Source organism: Panthera pardus, unplaced genomic scaffold, assembly GCF_024362965.1.
Source record: "Panthera pardus isolate Hobbes unplaced genomic scaffold, ASM2436296v1 HiC_scaffold_1, whole genome shotgun sequence".
NCBI classification, from domain to species: domain Eukaryota; kingdom Metazoa; phylum Chordata; class Mammalia; order Carnivora; family Felidae; genus Panthera; species Panthera pardus.
This window is the reverse complement of record NW_026526654.1, coordinates 80,750,511-80,770,383: the sequence shown is the minus strand read 5'-3', so window position 1 is coordinate 80,770,383 and position 19,873 is coordinate 80,750,511. Positions and strand designations below refer to the sequence as shown.

At 39.8% G+C, this 19,873-nt stretch overlaps 1 protein-coding gene across 3 annotated transcripts in view; it reads left to right on the top strand.

Annotated features, from left to right (window-relative positions):
- Positions 1-19,873, top strand: part of B3GLCT (beta 3-glucosyltransferase) — a 120,604-nt gene that overhangs the window by 62,085 nt on the left and 38,646 nt on the right. For all 3 annotated transcript variants that reach the window (XM_053900533.1, XM_053900540.1, XM_053900537.1), the window contains 5 exons: positions 579-642; positions 5,746-5,865; positions 7,543-7,612; positions 14,248-14,361; positions 16,119-16,218. In XM_053900533.1, the coding sequence (XP_053756508.1) occupies positions 579-642; positions 5,746-5,865; positions 7,543-7,612; positions 14,248-14,361; positions 16,119-16,218 (468 nt within the window). The remainder of the gene's footprint in view (positions 1-578; positions 643-5,745; positions 5,866-7,542; positions 7,613-14,247; positions 14,362-16,118; positions 16,219-19,873) is intronic.

Here is a 19,873-nt window from a genome sequence, read left to right as displayed (position 1 = left end):
TGGTGGTGCTCTCACCTGCACCGAAAGGACTGCTGAAGATTTCTTTAACCCTTTAACCAAGAAAGGGACTTGAAATGGTTTTTTTTTTTTCTTCTTTCCTGAAACCACATTCTCTCTCCCCCCTAAAAACTCCACAGACTGTAGTTTCTTTGGGTTATTAAAAGAAGGAGACTGAAAAGTAGCAACTTTTGTTTCTCTGTCATGCAAGTTTTTTTTTTTTCTTTTTTGTTCTCTTTCTCTGTCAGTATTTGGTGTAAAGATTATCAGGAGTCACCAAACTTTGTGGCTTTGTTTTTAAGGCATTTAGTTTATTATAGTGTATTTTACGTTATTTGCCAGATGTTGAAACAATGAATGTTCCATTTGCAAAAAGGCTTGTGTTGGTTTCCTGGTCAACAAATAATTCCATTTCCACAAGTGCTTTGCCTCAAGGGAATGTGAAACTCTTAACTTTATGTTACAGTGTGTACTTGTATCTGTTTTCAAACCTTAGAAGGTCTCGAGAATGTGTTACTCTTGTTCGATGCTTCTTCTGATTACAAAAAAGAAAACGGCCTCAAATTGTATCTGTTTTCTAGGCTTACCAAGAGGTTAAGGAGTGAATCCCTGAAATCCGACTTCACGATAGATTTAAAACATGAGGTACGTCTTGTTTTCTTTTTTAAAAGTTGTAGCAACTGAGAATTCACGTGTTTTGCTATAAAAGGTGTTTTTGATTCCCTACCAGCGCATCCCTTCCCAATGCTTTTATACATTTTCTCCCCACCAAGGTAATTCTTCTCCAGCAAATTAGGTCTTTCTCTTTAAACTCACTTTCATCACGTAGGTGGAGAAGGAACAGTGGAAAAGGTTGCATCTGTGATTCTTGATTTTTTTTTTTTTTTTTTTTAAAGCTAGGTGGATGAGTGCAGAGGCGGATTTCTAAAAACATGCACAAATGTCGCAAAAGTACCTTTGGTCTTATTCGGTGCTTTGGTCGTACATATGCCTCGGTCGTGTCCCTGTCCTTGGCCCTCTGGGGCAGAACTGAGGCAGTTGGCCCTAAGCAGGCAGCTGCGGCATGCCAGCCTGGATGGACCCCAGCACCCCTGGCATCTAGTGGACATCTGTGACCCGTCGTCCTAGATGCAGGGGTCCCATCATGAATCATTCCTGAATCATTGTTAAGAAGGTTTCTTTGTGGGTTTCATTCACAGGCGCATCTCACTGCCTAAAATGGCCCCACCTTTCTCTCTGCAGGAATCTGTACTTGGGACGGTTGGGTCAACCTTGACATGTGCTGCTGGCAAGCTGCCAGGAGCAAATAAGGGCACTCGCAGCACCTTACCTTCTCAGGTGTTGGAATGTGATGAAATAGCCTATTTGAGGAGAAACATACATGTAAAAAATCATTCTTCTCTCCCATAGAAAGGAAAGAACGATTAATTGAAAGTGCAGGCCTGCCTAGATATTTTTAATGAAAAGTCAACTTTGGTATAGATACCCAGGTTCAGGAATCTATTAAAAATTAAGTACACACAGAAAATATGTCTAACCCATGTGAAAGGTATGAAGATCAGTCACAATATCTAAAAGCCCACCACCTGGCTTAAGAGCTAGCCCATCATCAGTCGCTTTGAGACTACCTGAATGCAGCTTTCCTGTGTCCCCTTCATTCTCACTAGTTAAACACTTTCTTGAATTCTCTCTTCCTTTTCTTCATAGTTTTCATCATATGACTGTATCTCTGAATAACATTATGCAGTTTTTTTAATGTTTATTTTTGAGAGAGAGAGAGAGAGATGGAGTGTGAGAGAGGGAGGGGCAGAGAGAGAGGGAGACCCAGAATCCCAAGCAGGTTCCAGGCTCTGAGCTGTCAGCACAGGGCCTGATGCGGGGCTTGAACTCAAGAACTGGGAGATCGTGACCTGAGCTGAAGTCGGGCGCTTAACTGACTGAGCCACCCGGGTGCCCCCATATCATGCAGTTTTGTATCCTTCTGGACTTCATGTAAACAGAATTGCACCATGAGTATTGTTCTGACTTGAAACTCATCCGTGTTGCTGCGTGCAGCCCTAATGACCTTATTTTCACTTCCTGCAGTAGTCTCTCCTATGACTCTATCAGTTTACTTATCCATTCTCCTGGTGGTGGGCTTCTGGATTGCCATGACTTTTCTGCTACTATAATCATTACTTCTATGAGCATTTTGGATGTGTGTCAGGACAATCCTCTGCAGGTGTTTCTCTAGGGCAGAGGCCTTTTAACTATTTTTTTTTTTTTTGACTGTGACCCACTTTAAAAAATACATTGTTCATTGTGACCCAACATATCAGTGTGTGTTGTTATTGTGTCTTGTTACTGATCTCTAACGTGGTATTGTTGTGGTCTATAGAAATATTTTTAGGTTTGCTTTATGGCCTAGTTCATGTTTCCTTTTCGTAAGTGAAGTAAAAGGTGTATATGCTATAATTTGGGGGGGGGTGTAATATTCTCTTTATTAGATTAAAGGAGAAGTAGGTTTAATCTAATAGGTTAATCTTCCTTCCTCCTTTCCTTCTTTCTACTTTTCTCTGCTTCATCTGTCATTTATTAAGGGAGGAATGAGAAAATCTTCCATAATAATGGTGGATTTGCCAGTGTCTCCTCTTGTAACTGCCAGCTTTTGCCTTTTATATTCTGAGAGTCTGTTAACTCAATGCATACAGGCTTACAATCATTATGTCTTCTTACGAATTTACTTTTATCTCTTGTGATGCTCTTTGCCCTAATGTGAATTAAATGTGTATTTAATGTTATGAATATTTCTTTACCAGCTTTCTTTTGGTGTGTGGTTCATAATTCTCTCATCTTTTTCTTACAGCCCCTTTATGTCCTTATTGATTGATTGAGAGAGACAGAGCATGTGCACATGTGAGCTGAAAAGGGGCAGAGGGAGAGAGAGAGAATGTTAAGCAGGCTCTATGCTCAGCATAGATGTCTTTTTCTTTTTCTTAAAAAGGACATATCTTGTTTTTTTTTTCCTCTCTTCCAGTTTGCCAGTCTTTGTCTTTAAACCGGGTAGCAAATTTACATTTACACTGAACATGATTACCATTATATTTGAATTGATTCCCAACACTTCGTTTTATCCCTTGCCCCTCATTTTATCTGGCTCATTTTAAAAACTTCCTTACTTTCTGGGGCACCTGGCTGGCTCAGTCAGTTGTTTCCGACTTCAGGTCACGTTCTCACAGTTCGTGAGTTCGAACCCCGCATCGGGCTCTATGCTGTCAGCACAGAGCCTGCTTCAGATCCTCTGTGCCCCCCCTCTCCCTGCCCTTCACTTGCTTGTGCTCTCTCTCTCAAAAATAAACATTAAAAAAATTAAAATGTCTGTTTTTTGTTGTTTCTTTTCCCATTTTGTCCTTCTCTGCTATTTTGGAAGTTCAGTCTCTGTACCTTACTGGTACTTACCTTGCCTTACTGTACCTTCATTTAAATATTTTAACATGCATTCTTAATAATGGCTAGTTAATTGATCATCTAAAAAAAAATTCAGGGGACTTAGAATAATTGAACTCTGATTATCCCCCTCACGATTTATATACGTTTTGTTGTCTAGCATCTTTTTAACCCCTCAAATATTATCTTTACGTAGTTAACATTTGTATGAGCTTAATTATGTATTTGCTGGGATCATTTTTATTCTTGCTGAGGCATGTCCTTCAGAATTTCTAATAGTGAGGTCATAAATTCTCATTTTTTTTCCCTTAAAAACACTTCCATTGGGGCACCTGGGCGGTTCAGTTGGCATCTGACTCTTGATCTCAGCTCAGGTCTTGATCCCAGGGTTGTGAGTTCAAGCCCTGCGTTGGGCTCCACGCTGGGTTTGAAGCCTACTTAACAACAAATGAACGAAACGTTTATGTCAGCTTTGTTCTTGAAACATAGTTACCTTGTGTTTACCATCGTAGGTTGTCTGTCATTTTCTCTCATCACAGTGGGGTCACTGCACTGTGTTCTGGCTTTTCTGTTATTGCTGTGGCAATTGCTGTGGGAAATAAACATCAGTCTCATGTGGCTTCTTTGTAGGTAATCTGCCTTTGTCTTTGCCTGCTTTTAAGATTGTTTCTTTGTCTTTGGCGTTCTGCAGTTTCATTATGAGATGTCTAGATGTAGACTTAAAAAAAAAAAAAAATCTCGCTTGGGATTCTTTCACCCTTACGTAATTTTGGAGATTCGTAGCCATTGTCTTTTCAAGTATGTTCTTATCCTCATTCTGTCTGCTGTCTCCTCCTGGATCTGGGCTAGCTCTCTGAACTTTTGTCTTATGTTCCCCCGCCCCCCCCCCCCCTCTGTTTCTGCTGTGCTATTTCAGATAATTTGGGGACCTTCATCTTTTAGTTCCTTAATTTTTTAAAATTTATTTTGAGAGAGAGAGCACAAGCAGGGTAGGGGCAGAGAGGAGAGAAACAGAGAATCCCAAGCAGGCTCTGCACCGTCAGCACAGAGCCTGATGCCAAGTTCGAACCCACGAGCCGCCAGGTCATGACCCGAGCCAAAGGCCTATGCTTAACTTACTGAGCCACCCAGGTGCCCCTAATTCCCTAATTTTTTTATTTACCTGTGTTTAATATACTACTTATCCTAACCATTACATCTTTCATTTCAATTGTTTTTTTATTTTTAAAAGTTTTAGTCCTTTCTTTTTCAAATTTGCTTATTTTATATGATCGTTAAACACATTTTTTGCTGACGTGTGAAAGTTTTTACTTCTTTATGAAAATATATTCACAGTAATTTTGTAATCTATGTTTGGTAATTCCAAGACTTGCACTCTTTTTGGTCTGATTAAGGTTTGTCTCCTGGCTTTGGGTCATCAGCTCATGTCTTTGTGCTTTTTATGATTTTCCTCTGAGCAGTCTTGCTTGGAACCGTATCTGTGGTAATCCTTGGAGTCCTACGTTAAGGGTGTGGGTTCCCCGGGAAGCATTTGCATTTGCTTTTCCTGCTGCTAGAGGGTTCTACTGACCGCTGTAAATTACTGTTTGAAGTGTTTTGGCCCACACTGGTGGCACAAATTAAGGAAGCTTGGGATTTGATGACAGGATCTCAAAGGAGATCTGGAAATGGTTTTTCCCCTCCATCTAGCTCCAAAGTCCTAGCTTTATAGTGGGGTTTGCTCTCAGATACCTCCCACCTTAGCTGCATCATAGTCTTTATTTTTTTAACTCCTACCAGAAACAGCATCACCGGAGTCCTCTACCTACTGAGGAAAATTACCCTTCTTGTCCTTATCCCCAAGCTCTTCCTTTTGCATGTTTGTCCTCACAAGTTCCATACTTTTGTGGCAATTTAGCAATCCATTTAAAATCATTTTGAAGATATCTTATCCAACAGTTTTAGATGTTTTCAACAAGTTGGTTAGTCAAGGTATATAATTACCATACTGTAGAAAAACAGACTCCCGGTTATATTTTCTTTCATCTTTCACGGCAGTATTTCACAGACCCTAAAATAGCTTCCCTGCAGTTGCTTATGACGACTTTGGCATTGTTTGGTGGTCAGAGTATGGATTCCTGTCAATAAAAGATTAGATTGGCCCACCTGAGATTACTATTTTTATAAGTAAAAAAAAGAAATCTGTTGAATATTGACGGATTGATATGGTTCAGTCTAAATGCTCTGTAGAAGAGGTGGTCTGTTTTCCCTTGAGAGATTTTGTGCTAACAGTCGTGGTGTTCGCGGAGTTCCTTCATTCATTGCTGTCTCCTGTCCTGACAGATTGCCCTCTACATCTGGGACAAAGGGGATGGGCGTCCCCTCACTTCAGTGCCCGAGTTTTGTACAGATGCTGTGAATGCCTACTGTGCTACCACGTTCCATTCTTTCCTACCGCTTTGTGTAAGTAATAGAAGAAAGACTTTCTTGCGTATCAAAGGAAAATCTACATGCTGTGCGTGATGTTGTCTAGCACTTTACCTGTGTATTGAAAAAACCCCAACATTTGTTATGTGCCAGGTAAAAACTACATATCATGTTTCTACTAATAACAGCCCTGTAAGGTAAGCACTGTTGTTACCCTGTTTTACGCACGAGAAGAGAAACGTACTGAGAAGTACTTGTTCAAGGTCACGCAGCGCGTCTTGGGGAGGGGGAGTGGGAACTGTGACCGCACGGACTCATTCCGGAGCCTTTGTGCAGAACTGCCTGCCACGGCTCTTTCGAGTTAGTGCGCCTGGAGTCATTTCTCTTGATGATACAGCATGTGTCTACTGGAATATCTACTAGAATATTCCTAGAAGGGTGATTTCCAACATTTCCTGTTAATACCTAAGCCTTTTCCTCAAGCCCATCTCCTCTCGGCTGGAGACCTTGATTTGATCTCACCTGAGACTGTTCAGAACTTTCAGAATGAACTGACTTGTTATGGACATACCCTTGGTTCAGTCCCCAGGATGAGCCTGAAGACCCCTGAAATTCACTAGGTTGTTGAATTCTTCCTCATAAAGGAAAATATATGCATCATCCTCAATTGTTGTCTGTTCTTCCCAAGTCAGTCATATGGAAGTCTGTGTGTTACATTTTCAAAGATGACTTATAGGTACACACACACACACACACACACACACTGCAGTAATGGGGAAGAATCTGTAATGTTTGTTCAGTCCCTGAGGGGGAAAGCCTATCTTTCTAGACATGATGTTTGCTTGTTCTTTAATGCTCTTTTAGGTAATTTGGTGGGGTCAGCCTCCTAGTGCCTTGAGTGACATGCCAAAGCTGTGCTTAGATGTCACTCTAAACCCTCAAATGATGTTTGAGTCATGACTGAATATTATTAAAGGCCTAAGAGAGATAATAAAGGGCTCAGAAGACCCCCACGAAGCAGTCCCTGGCCTTGAGTGTAGGCTGGCCACAGTCTGCCTGTGTGCTCCCTTTCATTTGAGTGGTCAGCTTGGGCTGGGCCAGCTCAGGGCTCTGTTATTGCCCTCCCCCCACCCCCCCAAGTGTTTGAAGTAGTCCTGCCTTTGGCAGAGGACAGGATGTTGCTGTAGCCTAGACTTGGGTGGATAATACAGGGCCCATAAAAATACTTCCAACATCAAAGTAAGACCAGCCCACAGAAGGGAGTCAGCTTCTATTTTACACTAACACATCCTCCTGCTTCTCTCCCTTTGTCAAAATCTTCACCAGCTGGGAAGAGGAAAGGGAAGGTGACTAACATTTATTGGGCAGCTATAATGTGCTTAATAAATGGAGTAATAAAAGCAGCTTGACTGGTAGCTATTCTGACCATTTTCTAAATGAGCCGACTGAGTTGAGAGCTGAAGGCTGTTGTCTGGGTGACACAGTGTGTATAGGGCAGTCTGGGATTTGGGCCCAGGTCTGGCTGACGTCAGAGGCCTTGTCAGCTCAACTACAGTTCCTGGTTTTCCCTAAAACTGAACCCTGGAAACAGGTTTGATATCCTTGACGTCGGTGAATTTCACCTCCATAGCATGTGATATCTGACATGGGTGTGAATGTGGATGTTCATATAACATAGACTCATATGTGCATATATGTTTTCTTGTCTTTTAGGGACATCCAGTGAAGAAAGAGGATATATTTTTCGCAGTAAAAACATGCAAGAAATTTCATGGTGATAGAAGTAGGTTTTGTGTCATTCATTTTTATTGAACTTTTAAAATCCAAGCTGCCTTTAAAAAAAAGTACAGACCAGATACAAACTCAAGAAAGGGAGAATGAACACATATATAGAAGTGAAAAGCAGTTATTTAATTAGTACTCCTCATCATACCACTTCAGTCACCAAGATCAATTAGAAAGGATAGTTTTGTATTGAAACATGAGTGTCCCTAGCCCTTCTGAATACTGTTCAGAGCAGTGTTTTAAATTGGAAATGGGAAATCTCAGCTGTGGTAATCTCGGACACAATGTGTGAATAACAATCCATTTTGCAGAACAACGTCCTATTTTGTCCATGCACCGTCTATGAACTGTACGAAGAATGTTAGAGGGGACTTCAAGGTGAGAGAATGCCAGTGAAGGATGTTTTCTTGGAGACTAATCCTTCTTTTTACATTTCTGTTGGATGCACACATTGGAACTTTCAAAGTAAGATACGTATGTGCTCACGAGAAGATTATGTTACGGAAAAGACAGCAGGTGGCTTATACACAGTGGTCCCTTCTTAAGGAAATCTTGGCATGCAGACGAATGTTGTTTTTATTCAAGTTTTTGGTGTCATTACAGAATTCTACTAAGTTATGGTGATAATGTAAAAGAAAAAGCCCACCCTAAATATAAGTAGACATAATTTTTTTCTTTTTTCGCCTTATTTCAAGCTGCACTTTTCTGAAATTGAAAATTAGACAGTCTTTTGCATTTTCTAATTTTAGCATATATTTTAATTTTTTTCCATGAAAAGACTGTCGATTTCATGAAGAGTGTGATATTTATGTAGAAGAGATTTCTAAACCAGCTGTCGTTTTCATGGGATTGGAACGATGGGGGAAGTTCATTTATATAATTTATTTGATAATATGATTCTTACAAATTATGTTTTAAAGGGGAACATTTCCCAAATAAAAGAATATTATTATTTGGAATTCAAGTATTGTTTAAGATATTGACATTAATTAAAATCTGGTTATGATGAACAGTTTCTTAAAAGTACATAAGTATAAACATTCGTATTTACCTAAAATAGCCACATAAAGTGCCAGGTCCTATTAAATCAGCCTAATATATGCACTCATTATGCAAGGAGTCCTAAAGGCTATTAAAAATCAACATAGTGTCAACATTGTCATGATTCACAAATTTAACCTAGATTTAATACCCTTTTTCCTTTTTGAAAATCAGGAAGGGCTTTTGGGGACAATTTTTGACATATCTTACAAAAAATTATCAAAGGAAATGAATGAGGTGACTGCTTTGTTTATTTATTTTTTTTAAGCCAGCAGAAATGTTCAAATTGATATTATTTGATCTTGAAGCTGCACTTGGGAGTAGTGACTGCTTTCATAATATTGATGTTAAGGACGGTGGCATAGTCTCTTTTGAGACATTTTTCAACGGACAGTAAAGCAGTAAAATTAGGGACCATCCCTGTTGTAGTTTTCATATTCTACAGAAATGAAAAAAAAAGTGTGCTAACTTAATAGTTTTGAATAATCTAGTTTATTGCCTTCTTGTTGGCATAAGCTTGAGGTCATCTTTTCAGGTCTCCGTCAAACGCTTTTATGTTTGAATTTTAAGTCAAAGGTCTTTAAAAATGACAAGTCTTCAAAGCCTGTTAGGAGCATTGAAACCAAACCTCCTAAAGCTGGATGCGTTGATTGGCTGCTATGAATTTGGATCCGAGGACACTGCAGCCTGAGACTTAAAAGGTAGCATGAGGCTTTCACAGTTGGCTTTCCGTGGCAAGCCATCTTTAAACTTGGATGTTTGTTTGAAAAGGTGGTCTAAGGCAGCAGGATTCTAGGGACTTTGATGTCCATATTGCCTGATGGAAGTGAGCCTGCTAGGCCACGGGGCTCCTTTCCTTCTTTTGGGCGGCTAGTCTAGCCACCAGTGGGTCCAGAGAATTATGCAGTAATCGTATTAGTTACATTGAGAACACCATAGTAGCTGCTTCTGCTGACCTCTTCTGCATTTTCTGACGTGTTTTTTACGTACGTTCTGTCGTCTGCGTTCATATTGACAATTCCACATGATGTGGTAATTAATGTTGTTATTCCTTTGATACCGTAGAGAAATCAGAGTGTGGGACAAGACGCAACTGGCCCACGTTCTTGTAGACTATTGAGTAGGAGAGCTGGGACTCGGGTTTTCTGGCTCCAAATCCCAAATTCTTTCTGCCAGAGCACAGCTATAGTGTAATCTCCTTGGAGGTATTACAGTCTTAACACTTGATAAATAGCATTTGATATTCATTTTGACATTCTGCTAGGCCCAAGGTCATTTTTGACTTGGCCAGAAGGTGGGAAAGTAGGCTTTTTATTTTCAGTAGCAACGGGGATAGCCAGGAACTGAAATCCACAGACGATCTCAAAGATAAACCAAGCTGCTCAGACAGGGATGAGAGTCTACAGTAAAGCAGAATATATAGACTGGGGTGGGTTTTTTTCTTTTTTCTTTCCCTGTGCACTTTGTGGTAGAAACAGTGAAGTTACAAAGGCCAAAAGACAAGGGGAAGAAAAACATAGATAAGACTGTGTATTTATCTTTGGAAAGCTGAGAGTCGGCTATACTGTTAGTGACGTATCTGGTGGCCGGTTCTCACTTGTGGGTGCCCTGCCCCTGGATGCAGCAGACCCTAGCGACGCCCCCCACCCCAGCTCCTTATAACGTTGGCCACATCCAGGATGAGGGATGGAACTTTCTCTTCAAGGCTCCAGTCAAGGCAAGGGAAATATACACTGAACTCATTTTTTATATTCTCAATGGAGAATGGATAATAAAGGCAAGTCCCAAAATTAAAAAGAAATTATTTTACATCTTGTACCTTTTTGGCCTAACAGTGAAACCAACGTTTATGTAACTGCTTTGTGCCTGGATTTTGATTTAAATGAAATAAAGCATTCTTAGGACACAGCAAAAAATATATTCTATCTTTTGGCTTAAGAAAGAAATACATATTGACACCATCGAAATAGCAACACGCTCTTGAGACGCACGCAGTTAGTGGGGTTTGAAAGAAAGTTTAAAAGTATTATATAAAGCAAATTAGGCATAGCCTGTAAAATTATGTTTAAGCAAGGAAAAGGCCTCTGGAGTTTTAATATTCTGCTTGTTCACTTCCTCTTGGGTTATGTGTGTTTCCACTGGGTGACGTGAGCTGTCAGAAAACGCAAGGAACTTTCTTTGCACCATTTGGCCCTGCCGTTCCTGTGCGTGTCTTGAGTGTCTCGTGGCAGCCACTGTTTTGTTCATCAGGTGGTGGGTCGTGAGATGCTCTCCTCCTGCAGCCTCCTCTGATTAAAGAGGTAAAATTGCTATTTGCTCAGCCTTTAGTTCCTTTGCACAGCTTCGTGAGCACCTCAAAATAAACTTTTTTCCTTTCAGACTGGAAAACACAAAACAGCCACCCACCCTATTATCTTTACTGCAGTCATCTTGTCTAGAAGAGGCGAGTCTGAACAAACTTATCGAAAGGAGCGTATGGTAGCTGGCCGTTGCGAGTAGAGAGGCTTCCGGGTACTGCGGTACCCTCTGCTCATTTAAAACACGAGGCTTGAATGAAAATGCAGCCAGACAGAAGGCTACGCCGCGCCGAATGATGTGATTCGATTAATTATGAAAGAGAGGACGGGAGTCAGGTGCTGCCTTCCCCCTCCCCCGGCCCTCCCCCTGGCTGTTGAACAGATAGCGAGGTTCTGGGCTGTTTTAGATGTTGTTGTTTGAGAGCAGCCGGGAGGCTTGCTTTTCAGTTCTGCGTGTATCTCCTCTTTCAAAGCAAGAATGATAACACACCCTTGGGGGGTGTGTCTCTAGCCCTCCCCTGAGGAGAGAGGAGCAGTCAGGGTCTTGTCATGGACGTGCATACAGAGAAGAAAGGTCCATTTGTCCGTTGAAACTAGCAGATTTCCTAAAATCAGGAGTCCTTCACGTTTGATTGTGTAGTAGTTCTCGCACGGGGTTTCAGTGTCTCGTTCATTTTTCACTTGGGATCGGAGTTTTGCAAGTAAATTCACCGGGGGTAAAAATGTGTGTTCTGTGCCTCGTAGCGAGACACATCTCCTCCTGCTTCGAGTCTGTAAAGCCATGTGGAAGATTTATGCCATCTGTGCAGTGGGGTTTTTTTTAATAGTAAAGTTTTACTTTGCTCCAATTTTAAGTTATCTTGTGGCAAACCTTCTTGAAAGAGGCATTCACTAGTGTTTTATTAGGTGGTAGAAAGCAGGCTTCTCTGTATCGAAAACGAGATAATGGATCGCGTGACTATATTCAACTATTTTCTCTAAGTTCAATGTCTTTAGGAATATAGCACCTCAAAATAGAATATCTTATAAATAGAACGAATTCAGCCTAGAATTCAAACAATGCCCAATATTTTAGAATAGAGCAGTATTTTAGAAGTTTTAGGTAATTCGGAATCAGCCCCAGTTGAAAATAAAGGCTTTACCTGCGGTTGCAGGAGACTTAGCCTTAGTTTTAAATTCTTTACCAGATACGACAAATGCCTCAGGAGTTATAATGATCAGGGGACAGGCGATAACAATTGTTGAATGCTTTAGGGATAATAGAACCGTAACACCTTACTGTGTTAAAATGGTGGCAACGGTCTTGTGCCAAATGATGCCTTGCCTTTTTGAGTGAAACCTTCCTTTAACGCTAGTTCCACAAATGGCCCTAAGCCTTTTGTTGGAACGTCTACAAAATTCAGTCCTCATTCAACTATTTATCGAGCACCTGCTACATCCCGGCCACCGTGCTAGGTGTTGGAGAGTGAGGTAATTCTTACCTTCAGTGAAATTTCTGTTCCAGCAGTTTCTAACAAAACCTGAAAGCAGGTAGTTGGGTGCAGCAAAGGACTCGCTCTTGATTTGAATAGCCTTTAAATCAGCCAAGAAGAAACACCTGTGCTGTTTAATAAAGCTACTGGAGCAGACAGGAGCCGAGGGCTAAAGGCTGAGGACCGTGAAAGCAGACTTTGCACAGCTTGCAGCACTGAGTGCTGGGGACTGAGGAAAATTCTTGACCTTTCCTCACAGCTTCTTCCAGAGTCATGCAAGGGAGGACATTTTACCCAAGCGTGAACATTTAGCGGCTGCAAGCTGCAGGGAGCCCTTTTCCGGGGTAAGTCCTCTGCTTGTGACATGCACACTGCCACTGCAGTGCCAAGGTGAAGATTCTTATTGTGCTGGAACTTGAAAGTAGAACGGAAGAGGATTTTTTTCTACCCGCCCCCCTCCACCCAAGCAGCCGCATCTATTATTATGCATCTTCTCTATTATTATGTTATCTATTATTTATGCATCGTTGTCTATTTTGACAGGAACAAATCTCTGCCTTTCTGATTGCAGAAGAATTACATTTTAAGATCTAAAAGTTATTTAGTGGGTTGCAATAGGTAATAACAAATTGCAAATAACAAATAACAAATGTCCCGAATTCACAGGTCTTTCTTAAAAGCTGGCGAATAATGAATAAAATGGCGTGCTTTGGTATTTTATATACAACGGCTGTCTGAGTTTGAGTTTGTTGACACGCATAGCCAGATACTTAGATTTGGCATTGCGTTGGGAGTTTTTGCATATGTTTTTATTTGGGCTGGGAAAAAGGAAAAAGAAAAATGATCTGATAAAAGTCTCAAAATACTGACCTGAAGATTTAAATTCTTTGCGGTGGAGAGTCTTAATAAATTACCAGGGTTTAAAATCTAGATATGATGATTTTTTTTTCTATTAAAAAACAGAAACCTCTTCTCAAAATTTAAAGATGCACAGCCAGTAACTAAAACACAAGTATCTAAGAAAATAATTACTTATATATTGGGCCAAGTGAATTAATGTCACATAATCAGGCAGAATTCCATCAAGGGTGGAGACAGGAGATGATTAAAGTTCGCTCTGAATTACAGACAACCTGGAAAGTTTTCTGTGTTCTTTTAAAAATTTTATTAGAAATTTATCTGTTAATGATAGAGGTCAAAAATACAGTAGTGGTTCTCAATATTACTTCTTCCGCACTTTTCAAAAGTGCAACACAAGCCTGTTGGCTATTCAGTGCAGTGACTCTCAGTGGTAGGGTCGTGCCCTCCATTGGATTGCGTGGTTCTGTTAGTGTGTAGTTTGAGAAGCCTCCTACCCTCATTGTAAGGGAGAGAGCTTTGCATCTCAGCCAGAAACAAAGAATATTCCCATCCCGTAGAGGTAATTTTATTCCTCACCCCTCTGCCCCTCTGAGAAGCATTTTAAAAATCCAGTTGTGAATAGTAAATGAAATAGCCTATGGGGAAAAGAGGAAAATTAAACACAACAGTATTATCAGACTAGAAAATGTATCATTACATGGACGTGAGAAATGTGGAGTCACCAGGAGTGAGAAGTATTGGGCTCTAAGGTACACTAAAAATGTCTCAAGAAGAGGGTTCTATCCACCTGCTGCCCTTGACAAACAACCTGATATTTCTCAGGGTGGGAAAAGCAAGCACGTTAGAATACCTGAAGAACAACAAATAATGGTTCTCTTCCTTTATAGGTGGTAATGCTGCCCTTCTGAGATTCTAAGCTTCCTTATGTAACTGTGCCAGTGACTGTCACTCTCTCATTTCAGTCCCCATTGTAAAGCAGACCTGGGCAGGACAGGCAAGTCTCATTGAATACTACAGTGATCACGCAGAAAGTTCTATTCCTACGGTAGATCTGGGGATTCCTAACACAGATAGAGGTGAGTCCTTAATTCTCACTACTCTTATTCAGAATGTCCATTCTGGAAAGAGAGTAAATTAGGATGAAAATGAAATATCTTAGAATTACTATGATTTTTGCCTTACATAAGTTTCACTTCCTTCCCTCCCAACGTCTTTGCCCAGGGATATGGACCAATTCTCTCAGATTAAGAGCTGCTTTATAAGTACTAAGAAAGGTTGGAAGTTGTTGGGCCATATCAATACGGAGCACATGACAATTAGGATTACTTAACAGATTTTTTTTTATACCTTCATAATTCATTGTGACCATAATGGAGTGTCCCCAGTTAATTTATCATCTTTCCACACAAAGCTTCTCTGCATTGAATTTAGCAGCTTAACCCGCCAGGATTGTTCTATGCCTGCTATTTGCCAGCCCCAGAAGCTGGGAGAATAGGAACGAAGCCGATGGTTTCTGTCCTCATGAAGCTTATGGTCTAGCTCACGTTTTGTGTGTAATTGTCGCGTAGTGTTTACCCACGTTTTGCACTGGTTATGTGTGGCGTAAGCTCTGTGATATTCATGTATTTTGTTAATATTTTAATTAGTGATGATTGGTAGTGCACCGGGTTTTCTCTTCAGATTCTGGCTTCAAATTAAAAACATTTTTTATTTCAAAAAAATGCAAGTAGAAAGCTGGCCACTTTACCTGCAGATGCTCTTTGTTCATCTCACTTTTTATCTAGTGTTCCTGTCACACTCTTTTCTTCAGTTTCTGGTTCCCCATACCCTTTTAGGAGTAGAAAAAGAAGTAGTAAGTTGATTTTCTTGTTCTAAAGAGTAATTTATCTGGATTATTTCATGGTCATGTCTCTCATAATGCCTTGATTGATAATGCACAGAGTAGAATCAGATAAGCCATTCCTGTAGTTATCAATTCTTCTGACAAGGTTACATATATTACTGAGTCTGTCTGTTGCTTTGTTTCAGAAAAATGATTTTAGACTGAGGTTTTTTTTGGTTAAGCTTGCTTTTTAGATTGCAATTTAGGTTGCCTTTAATATTCACTTACTCGTGTATTTCTTATTCGATTTCTTCTTTTGTGTTTAGTCTGACATTATTATTGCTATTCCTATTTTGCCTTGCTCCAAAAGGAATTTGAGATGGCCTTCAAATAATGGTTAAAAATACATTAAGCGACTAAGAAAAATGAAAACAAAGGTCACATTGAGTGGTTTACTATTAGTTAACATTAGCTTGTTCTCTCTTGTGTCACCAAATATTTTGTTGCAATCTGGGGTAGATTGCTGTTTACTGATTTGAGTTCTCTTCCCAAGCATTTTATTCTTAGCTTGGGCCCCAGCATTTTCCATTAAAGCAGTGACGTTTGTCTGTTGGCATCTGAAGAACTGTAACTTAGTCCACACTGTACTTTTAGGGCAGAACCTGCCACATGAGGCTTACATGAGGCTTACAACTTTGTCTGGAGTGGAGATAACTGGCCCCGCCTCCGATCGGCTCAGTGACCTTGTGTTATTCCTGTCTTTGGGTCCCCTGATTTCCCATGTGTGAAGTACATGGCTTAGACTTCATGATCTCTAAAGCTCCCACATTGGTTCACGAGGCCTATGCAAATTACAGAAAGCTAATTTTTTAAGTTTCTAATTATTCCTGTGTATGTCAGCAGTTAAGCTTTTACTTTTAAAACCTTGAAACTATAAACATGTTTAAAATGAGTTCTATATGTATTTTAAAGAAAATATTACATTGTAAGTTCTCTTTTTGCCTTTCCTAGGTCATTGTGGAAAGACATTTGCCATTTTGGAAAGATTTTTGAATCACAGCCATGACAAAATAGCATGGTTAGTCATTGTGGATGATGACACGTTAATAAGGTAAGGAGCCCTCATCATCCTAGGGTGACTTTATATTCTACATATATTCAGAAGCTAGGATGGGTACTTCTGCTTCTGGCCAAGATGGAGTAACAGGGACTAGATTTACCCTCATGTTTGAAACAATGCCCCAAAAAGGACAAAATATATGAAACGAGGGTTTTTAAGACCCTGGACATTAGGCAACAAAGGACAGTAACCCATGAGACATATGAGACGTATGAAGTAAGTTCTATGACAGCCCCAGCTAACTGCCTTAAGAGAATGTAAATAGCTGCTGAGGGAAGGGAACCCAGTTGGAACGTGGCCAGCTCCTTGAGTTGAAGAGATGATGCTGAGAGCCTAGGGTGACCGAGACCCATTAGCTTGCAGGACAGAGCACTGGAGAGGGAGAGCTGCACAGAAAGAACACTGGAGATCTGTGGGGGCTCCCCTCAAATATTCAGTTGAGTATTGATCAGTGCATACATGTGAGGAAACTACTGGACGCTGGGGAGAGAACCAGCCAAGATGATGAGAGGGGATGGCGCCCAACACTCACACAGGGCTGAGTAGGGTACCTATTTCCACCAGCCAGACTGGGAGACCCTGGACTCATAGGGTGTTGGGTAGAGTAGATAGCTATTTCCCACTATTAAAGCAAGATACTTCTATATCTAAGTATTGCTTCAGTCCTGCCTAAGAGATCTTAAAAGACCAAACTGTTTCCAGGTAACTAGTCTGCATCCAAGAACAAAGCTCAAGATTTAGAGAAGTACCAAAATATCCATCACCCAACAAGGAATCACAATGCTTGGCATTCAATCAAAAGTTCCCAGACATGGAAAGCAGCAGGAAAACGTACCCATGCTGAGAAAAATCAGTTGATTGAAATTACCCCAGAAATGACAGCGTTAACTAGTTATTTATAACTACAAGTTCTGTTAGTTACAGCTTAGTAACTCTTACATTTATTCAAAAAGGGACATGGAAGGTATAACCAAACTGAACTTCTAGAGATGAAAACTACTTTGTCTGAGGTGAAAAATCCATTGGATAAGATTAACAGCTAATTAGAACTTGGAGAAGAACGTATCGGTGAACTTGTAGATATTGCGATGGTAACTGTCCACAGGAAACACAAAGATAAATAATTCAAAACCAGTGAACAGAACATCACTGCGGTGTGGGACAACGTCAGGTGGCTTTGTATGTATGCAATTTGGAGTCCCCAGAAGGGGCATCTGACAAATATTTAAAGAAAGATTTTCAAATTTGATGAAAACTATAAACCAACTGATCCAGACACTGATTCCAGATCCGTGAACCCCAGACACTACTGTGAGTGTCCAAATGGAGCACAATCACCTCCAAGAATGGACTCTTTCAGTAACATCGTGTGTAGCATTTGTTAAATCTCTACTTCACTTGTGTCATCAGTCCTCAGTACAGTCATGTTTTGCCACATGTTCATTTAGAGTTTCTTTTTTTGTTCATCTTTACCAGCAATAATATCTAATTGCCTAGTGAGGTCTTAAACGTGTTTTAGTTTGAGCTTGTCACCTTTTCCTTGCGAGACTCTCAAATCATCCTCAGTTGCGTGAACTCTTCTGGCTTCTCCTAAGTCATGAAGCTGAATAATTATAAGACTGAGAGGTCAAAAATTCAAAAACTAAAAAAAAAAAAAAAAAGAGGACAAGAAAGGGAAAAAGCAAAACTAGAATTTTAGACTCAGGCAAGAAAGAAAAAGGCAAATTCATCTCTGAAGTTATGACCAAAATATCCAGAAGTAAACAAATTCAAATGAGAATTTAATAAGAGACATGGATAAAAACTAGGAAAGCCTTCTAGAAAATGAAAATGGGGTCTGTTAGTTAAAAGGGTGAGAAAAAAAGTGGTTAAAATGAACACGTACTGAAGTCCAACACCTGTATAATTGCAGTTCCTGATTGAAGAAAATAAAACATAGAAATAACACTTAAATTACCAGAATAAAAGAGGACCTTAATGTATATATTAAAAGGGCCTACCTGGTGGGTGCCATGGAAAATTGACCTGGGATCATCCACCTCTTCCCATAGCTTGACAAATCCAATAGATTTTGATAACGTCCTCTGAGTCTTGTGGCAAAATGATGAAAGAGCAAGAAAGTAAGCCTGGCATGGGAAACAGTAGAGGAACATGTTAAACTCAAAAATGGTGAATCATAAATTTTATATACAGCTAAGATGCTCTTCAGTATCAGTGGGAAATTTCTTAATGTCCACCAACTAAATGAGTAGTGTGCACATGCATCCTTCGTGGGGAATGTATTAGAGAAAGAACTTCATGCAGACAAGAGAGATGAAATTTGGGCAAGAGGACTGATGGTGAATATTTCATATATTTAACTGTAAAGTTAAAACAGGGTTGGGGAATAGGTATATAGGTAGGGGAATGGTATATAAATATAATATGTTTTGACAAAGTAGAAAGTATGTAACTTTAAAAAAATGGAAAGAAAAAGGAAAGTAGGATAAGATCATGGCTTATTGTATAGCTAGTAGATGGGATTCAAAGGATACCGTGTAAAACTGACAGATCTTAATACTATTAAATAGGAAAAACACAATAGGCATAAAAAGTTAAACACAAGATAATGGGGGGAAAACTTCCAACACCAAGAATATTTTTTAAAGCAAAAAGTAAAGAAACACAGTAAATAGTACATGTATAATTCAAACCCAAAGTAATTTCAGTGTAGAGACCAACTATTATGAGTTGTGTCACTAAATGTGAATGGGTTTAACTCACCTAAGAACTTTCAGATTGGTTCATAAAACAAACCCCAACTCTATACTTTTATAGAAAAGACATACATAAAACAGTCCTTCAAAAGTGTAAAAGGGATGGATAAAGAATTGCCAAGCCAATGAGAATTAAAAAAATTCAATTCTCAACTCAAAAAAAACGAGAAAAGAATAAAAAAGCCAACCCAAAAAAGCATATGGAGGGAAATAAGAAAGATACATGTGGAAATGATGAGGTAGAGAAAAAGACCAAATTAATGAATGAGAATTTTGTTTCTTTGAAAAAATTGTATTGAATGCTTTTCTCATTTAATGGTATCTATCGCCTGGAAATCAAAGTGCACAAGAATATATTTAGGAACAAAGGGGAAATAAACATGCCTGTGTCTCCTTATCTTTCCATAAACAAAATGAGGGATGGTTGAACCATGAGGTTGGTTTCTAAAAGGACTGGGTGGAAGAAGAGGATAGATGGAGTAGGGGAGGGTATGACCCTACTGAATTTATCTTTTACTTTAGTTGATTGGGAAAGCATGCTCATATTTTACAAATTTGAAAATAAATCAGTAAGGACAGGATTAAAGTCAGTAAGGACGGAGAGCAAGCTGAAACAAATGGACCTGACTGTGTTTCGAATGAAAACATAATCCCACTGAAGGAAAACTATGACTGATGCAAGTAACAGTGGAAGACCATATTTATAAGCGTACCTTACGTGTGGGAAGAGGTGAGGAATGGCAGGCAAATCCTGAATTTGCAGTTAGTCTGATTTTTGTAGTGGTATTTTAGGTACACTGGAGGATTGAGCAAATGGTGTTGGAACCTAGGGTTGTGCAAGAAGGAAATTGTGCAAGAAAGAAAATACGGATATGGAATCAGGCAGGTCA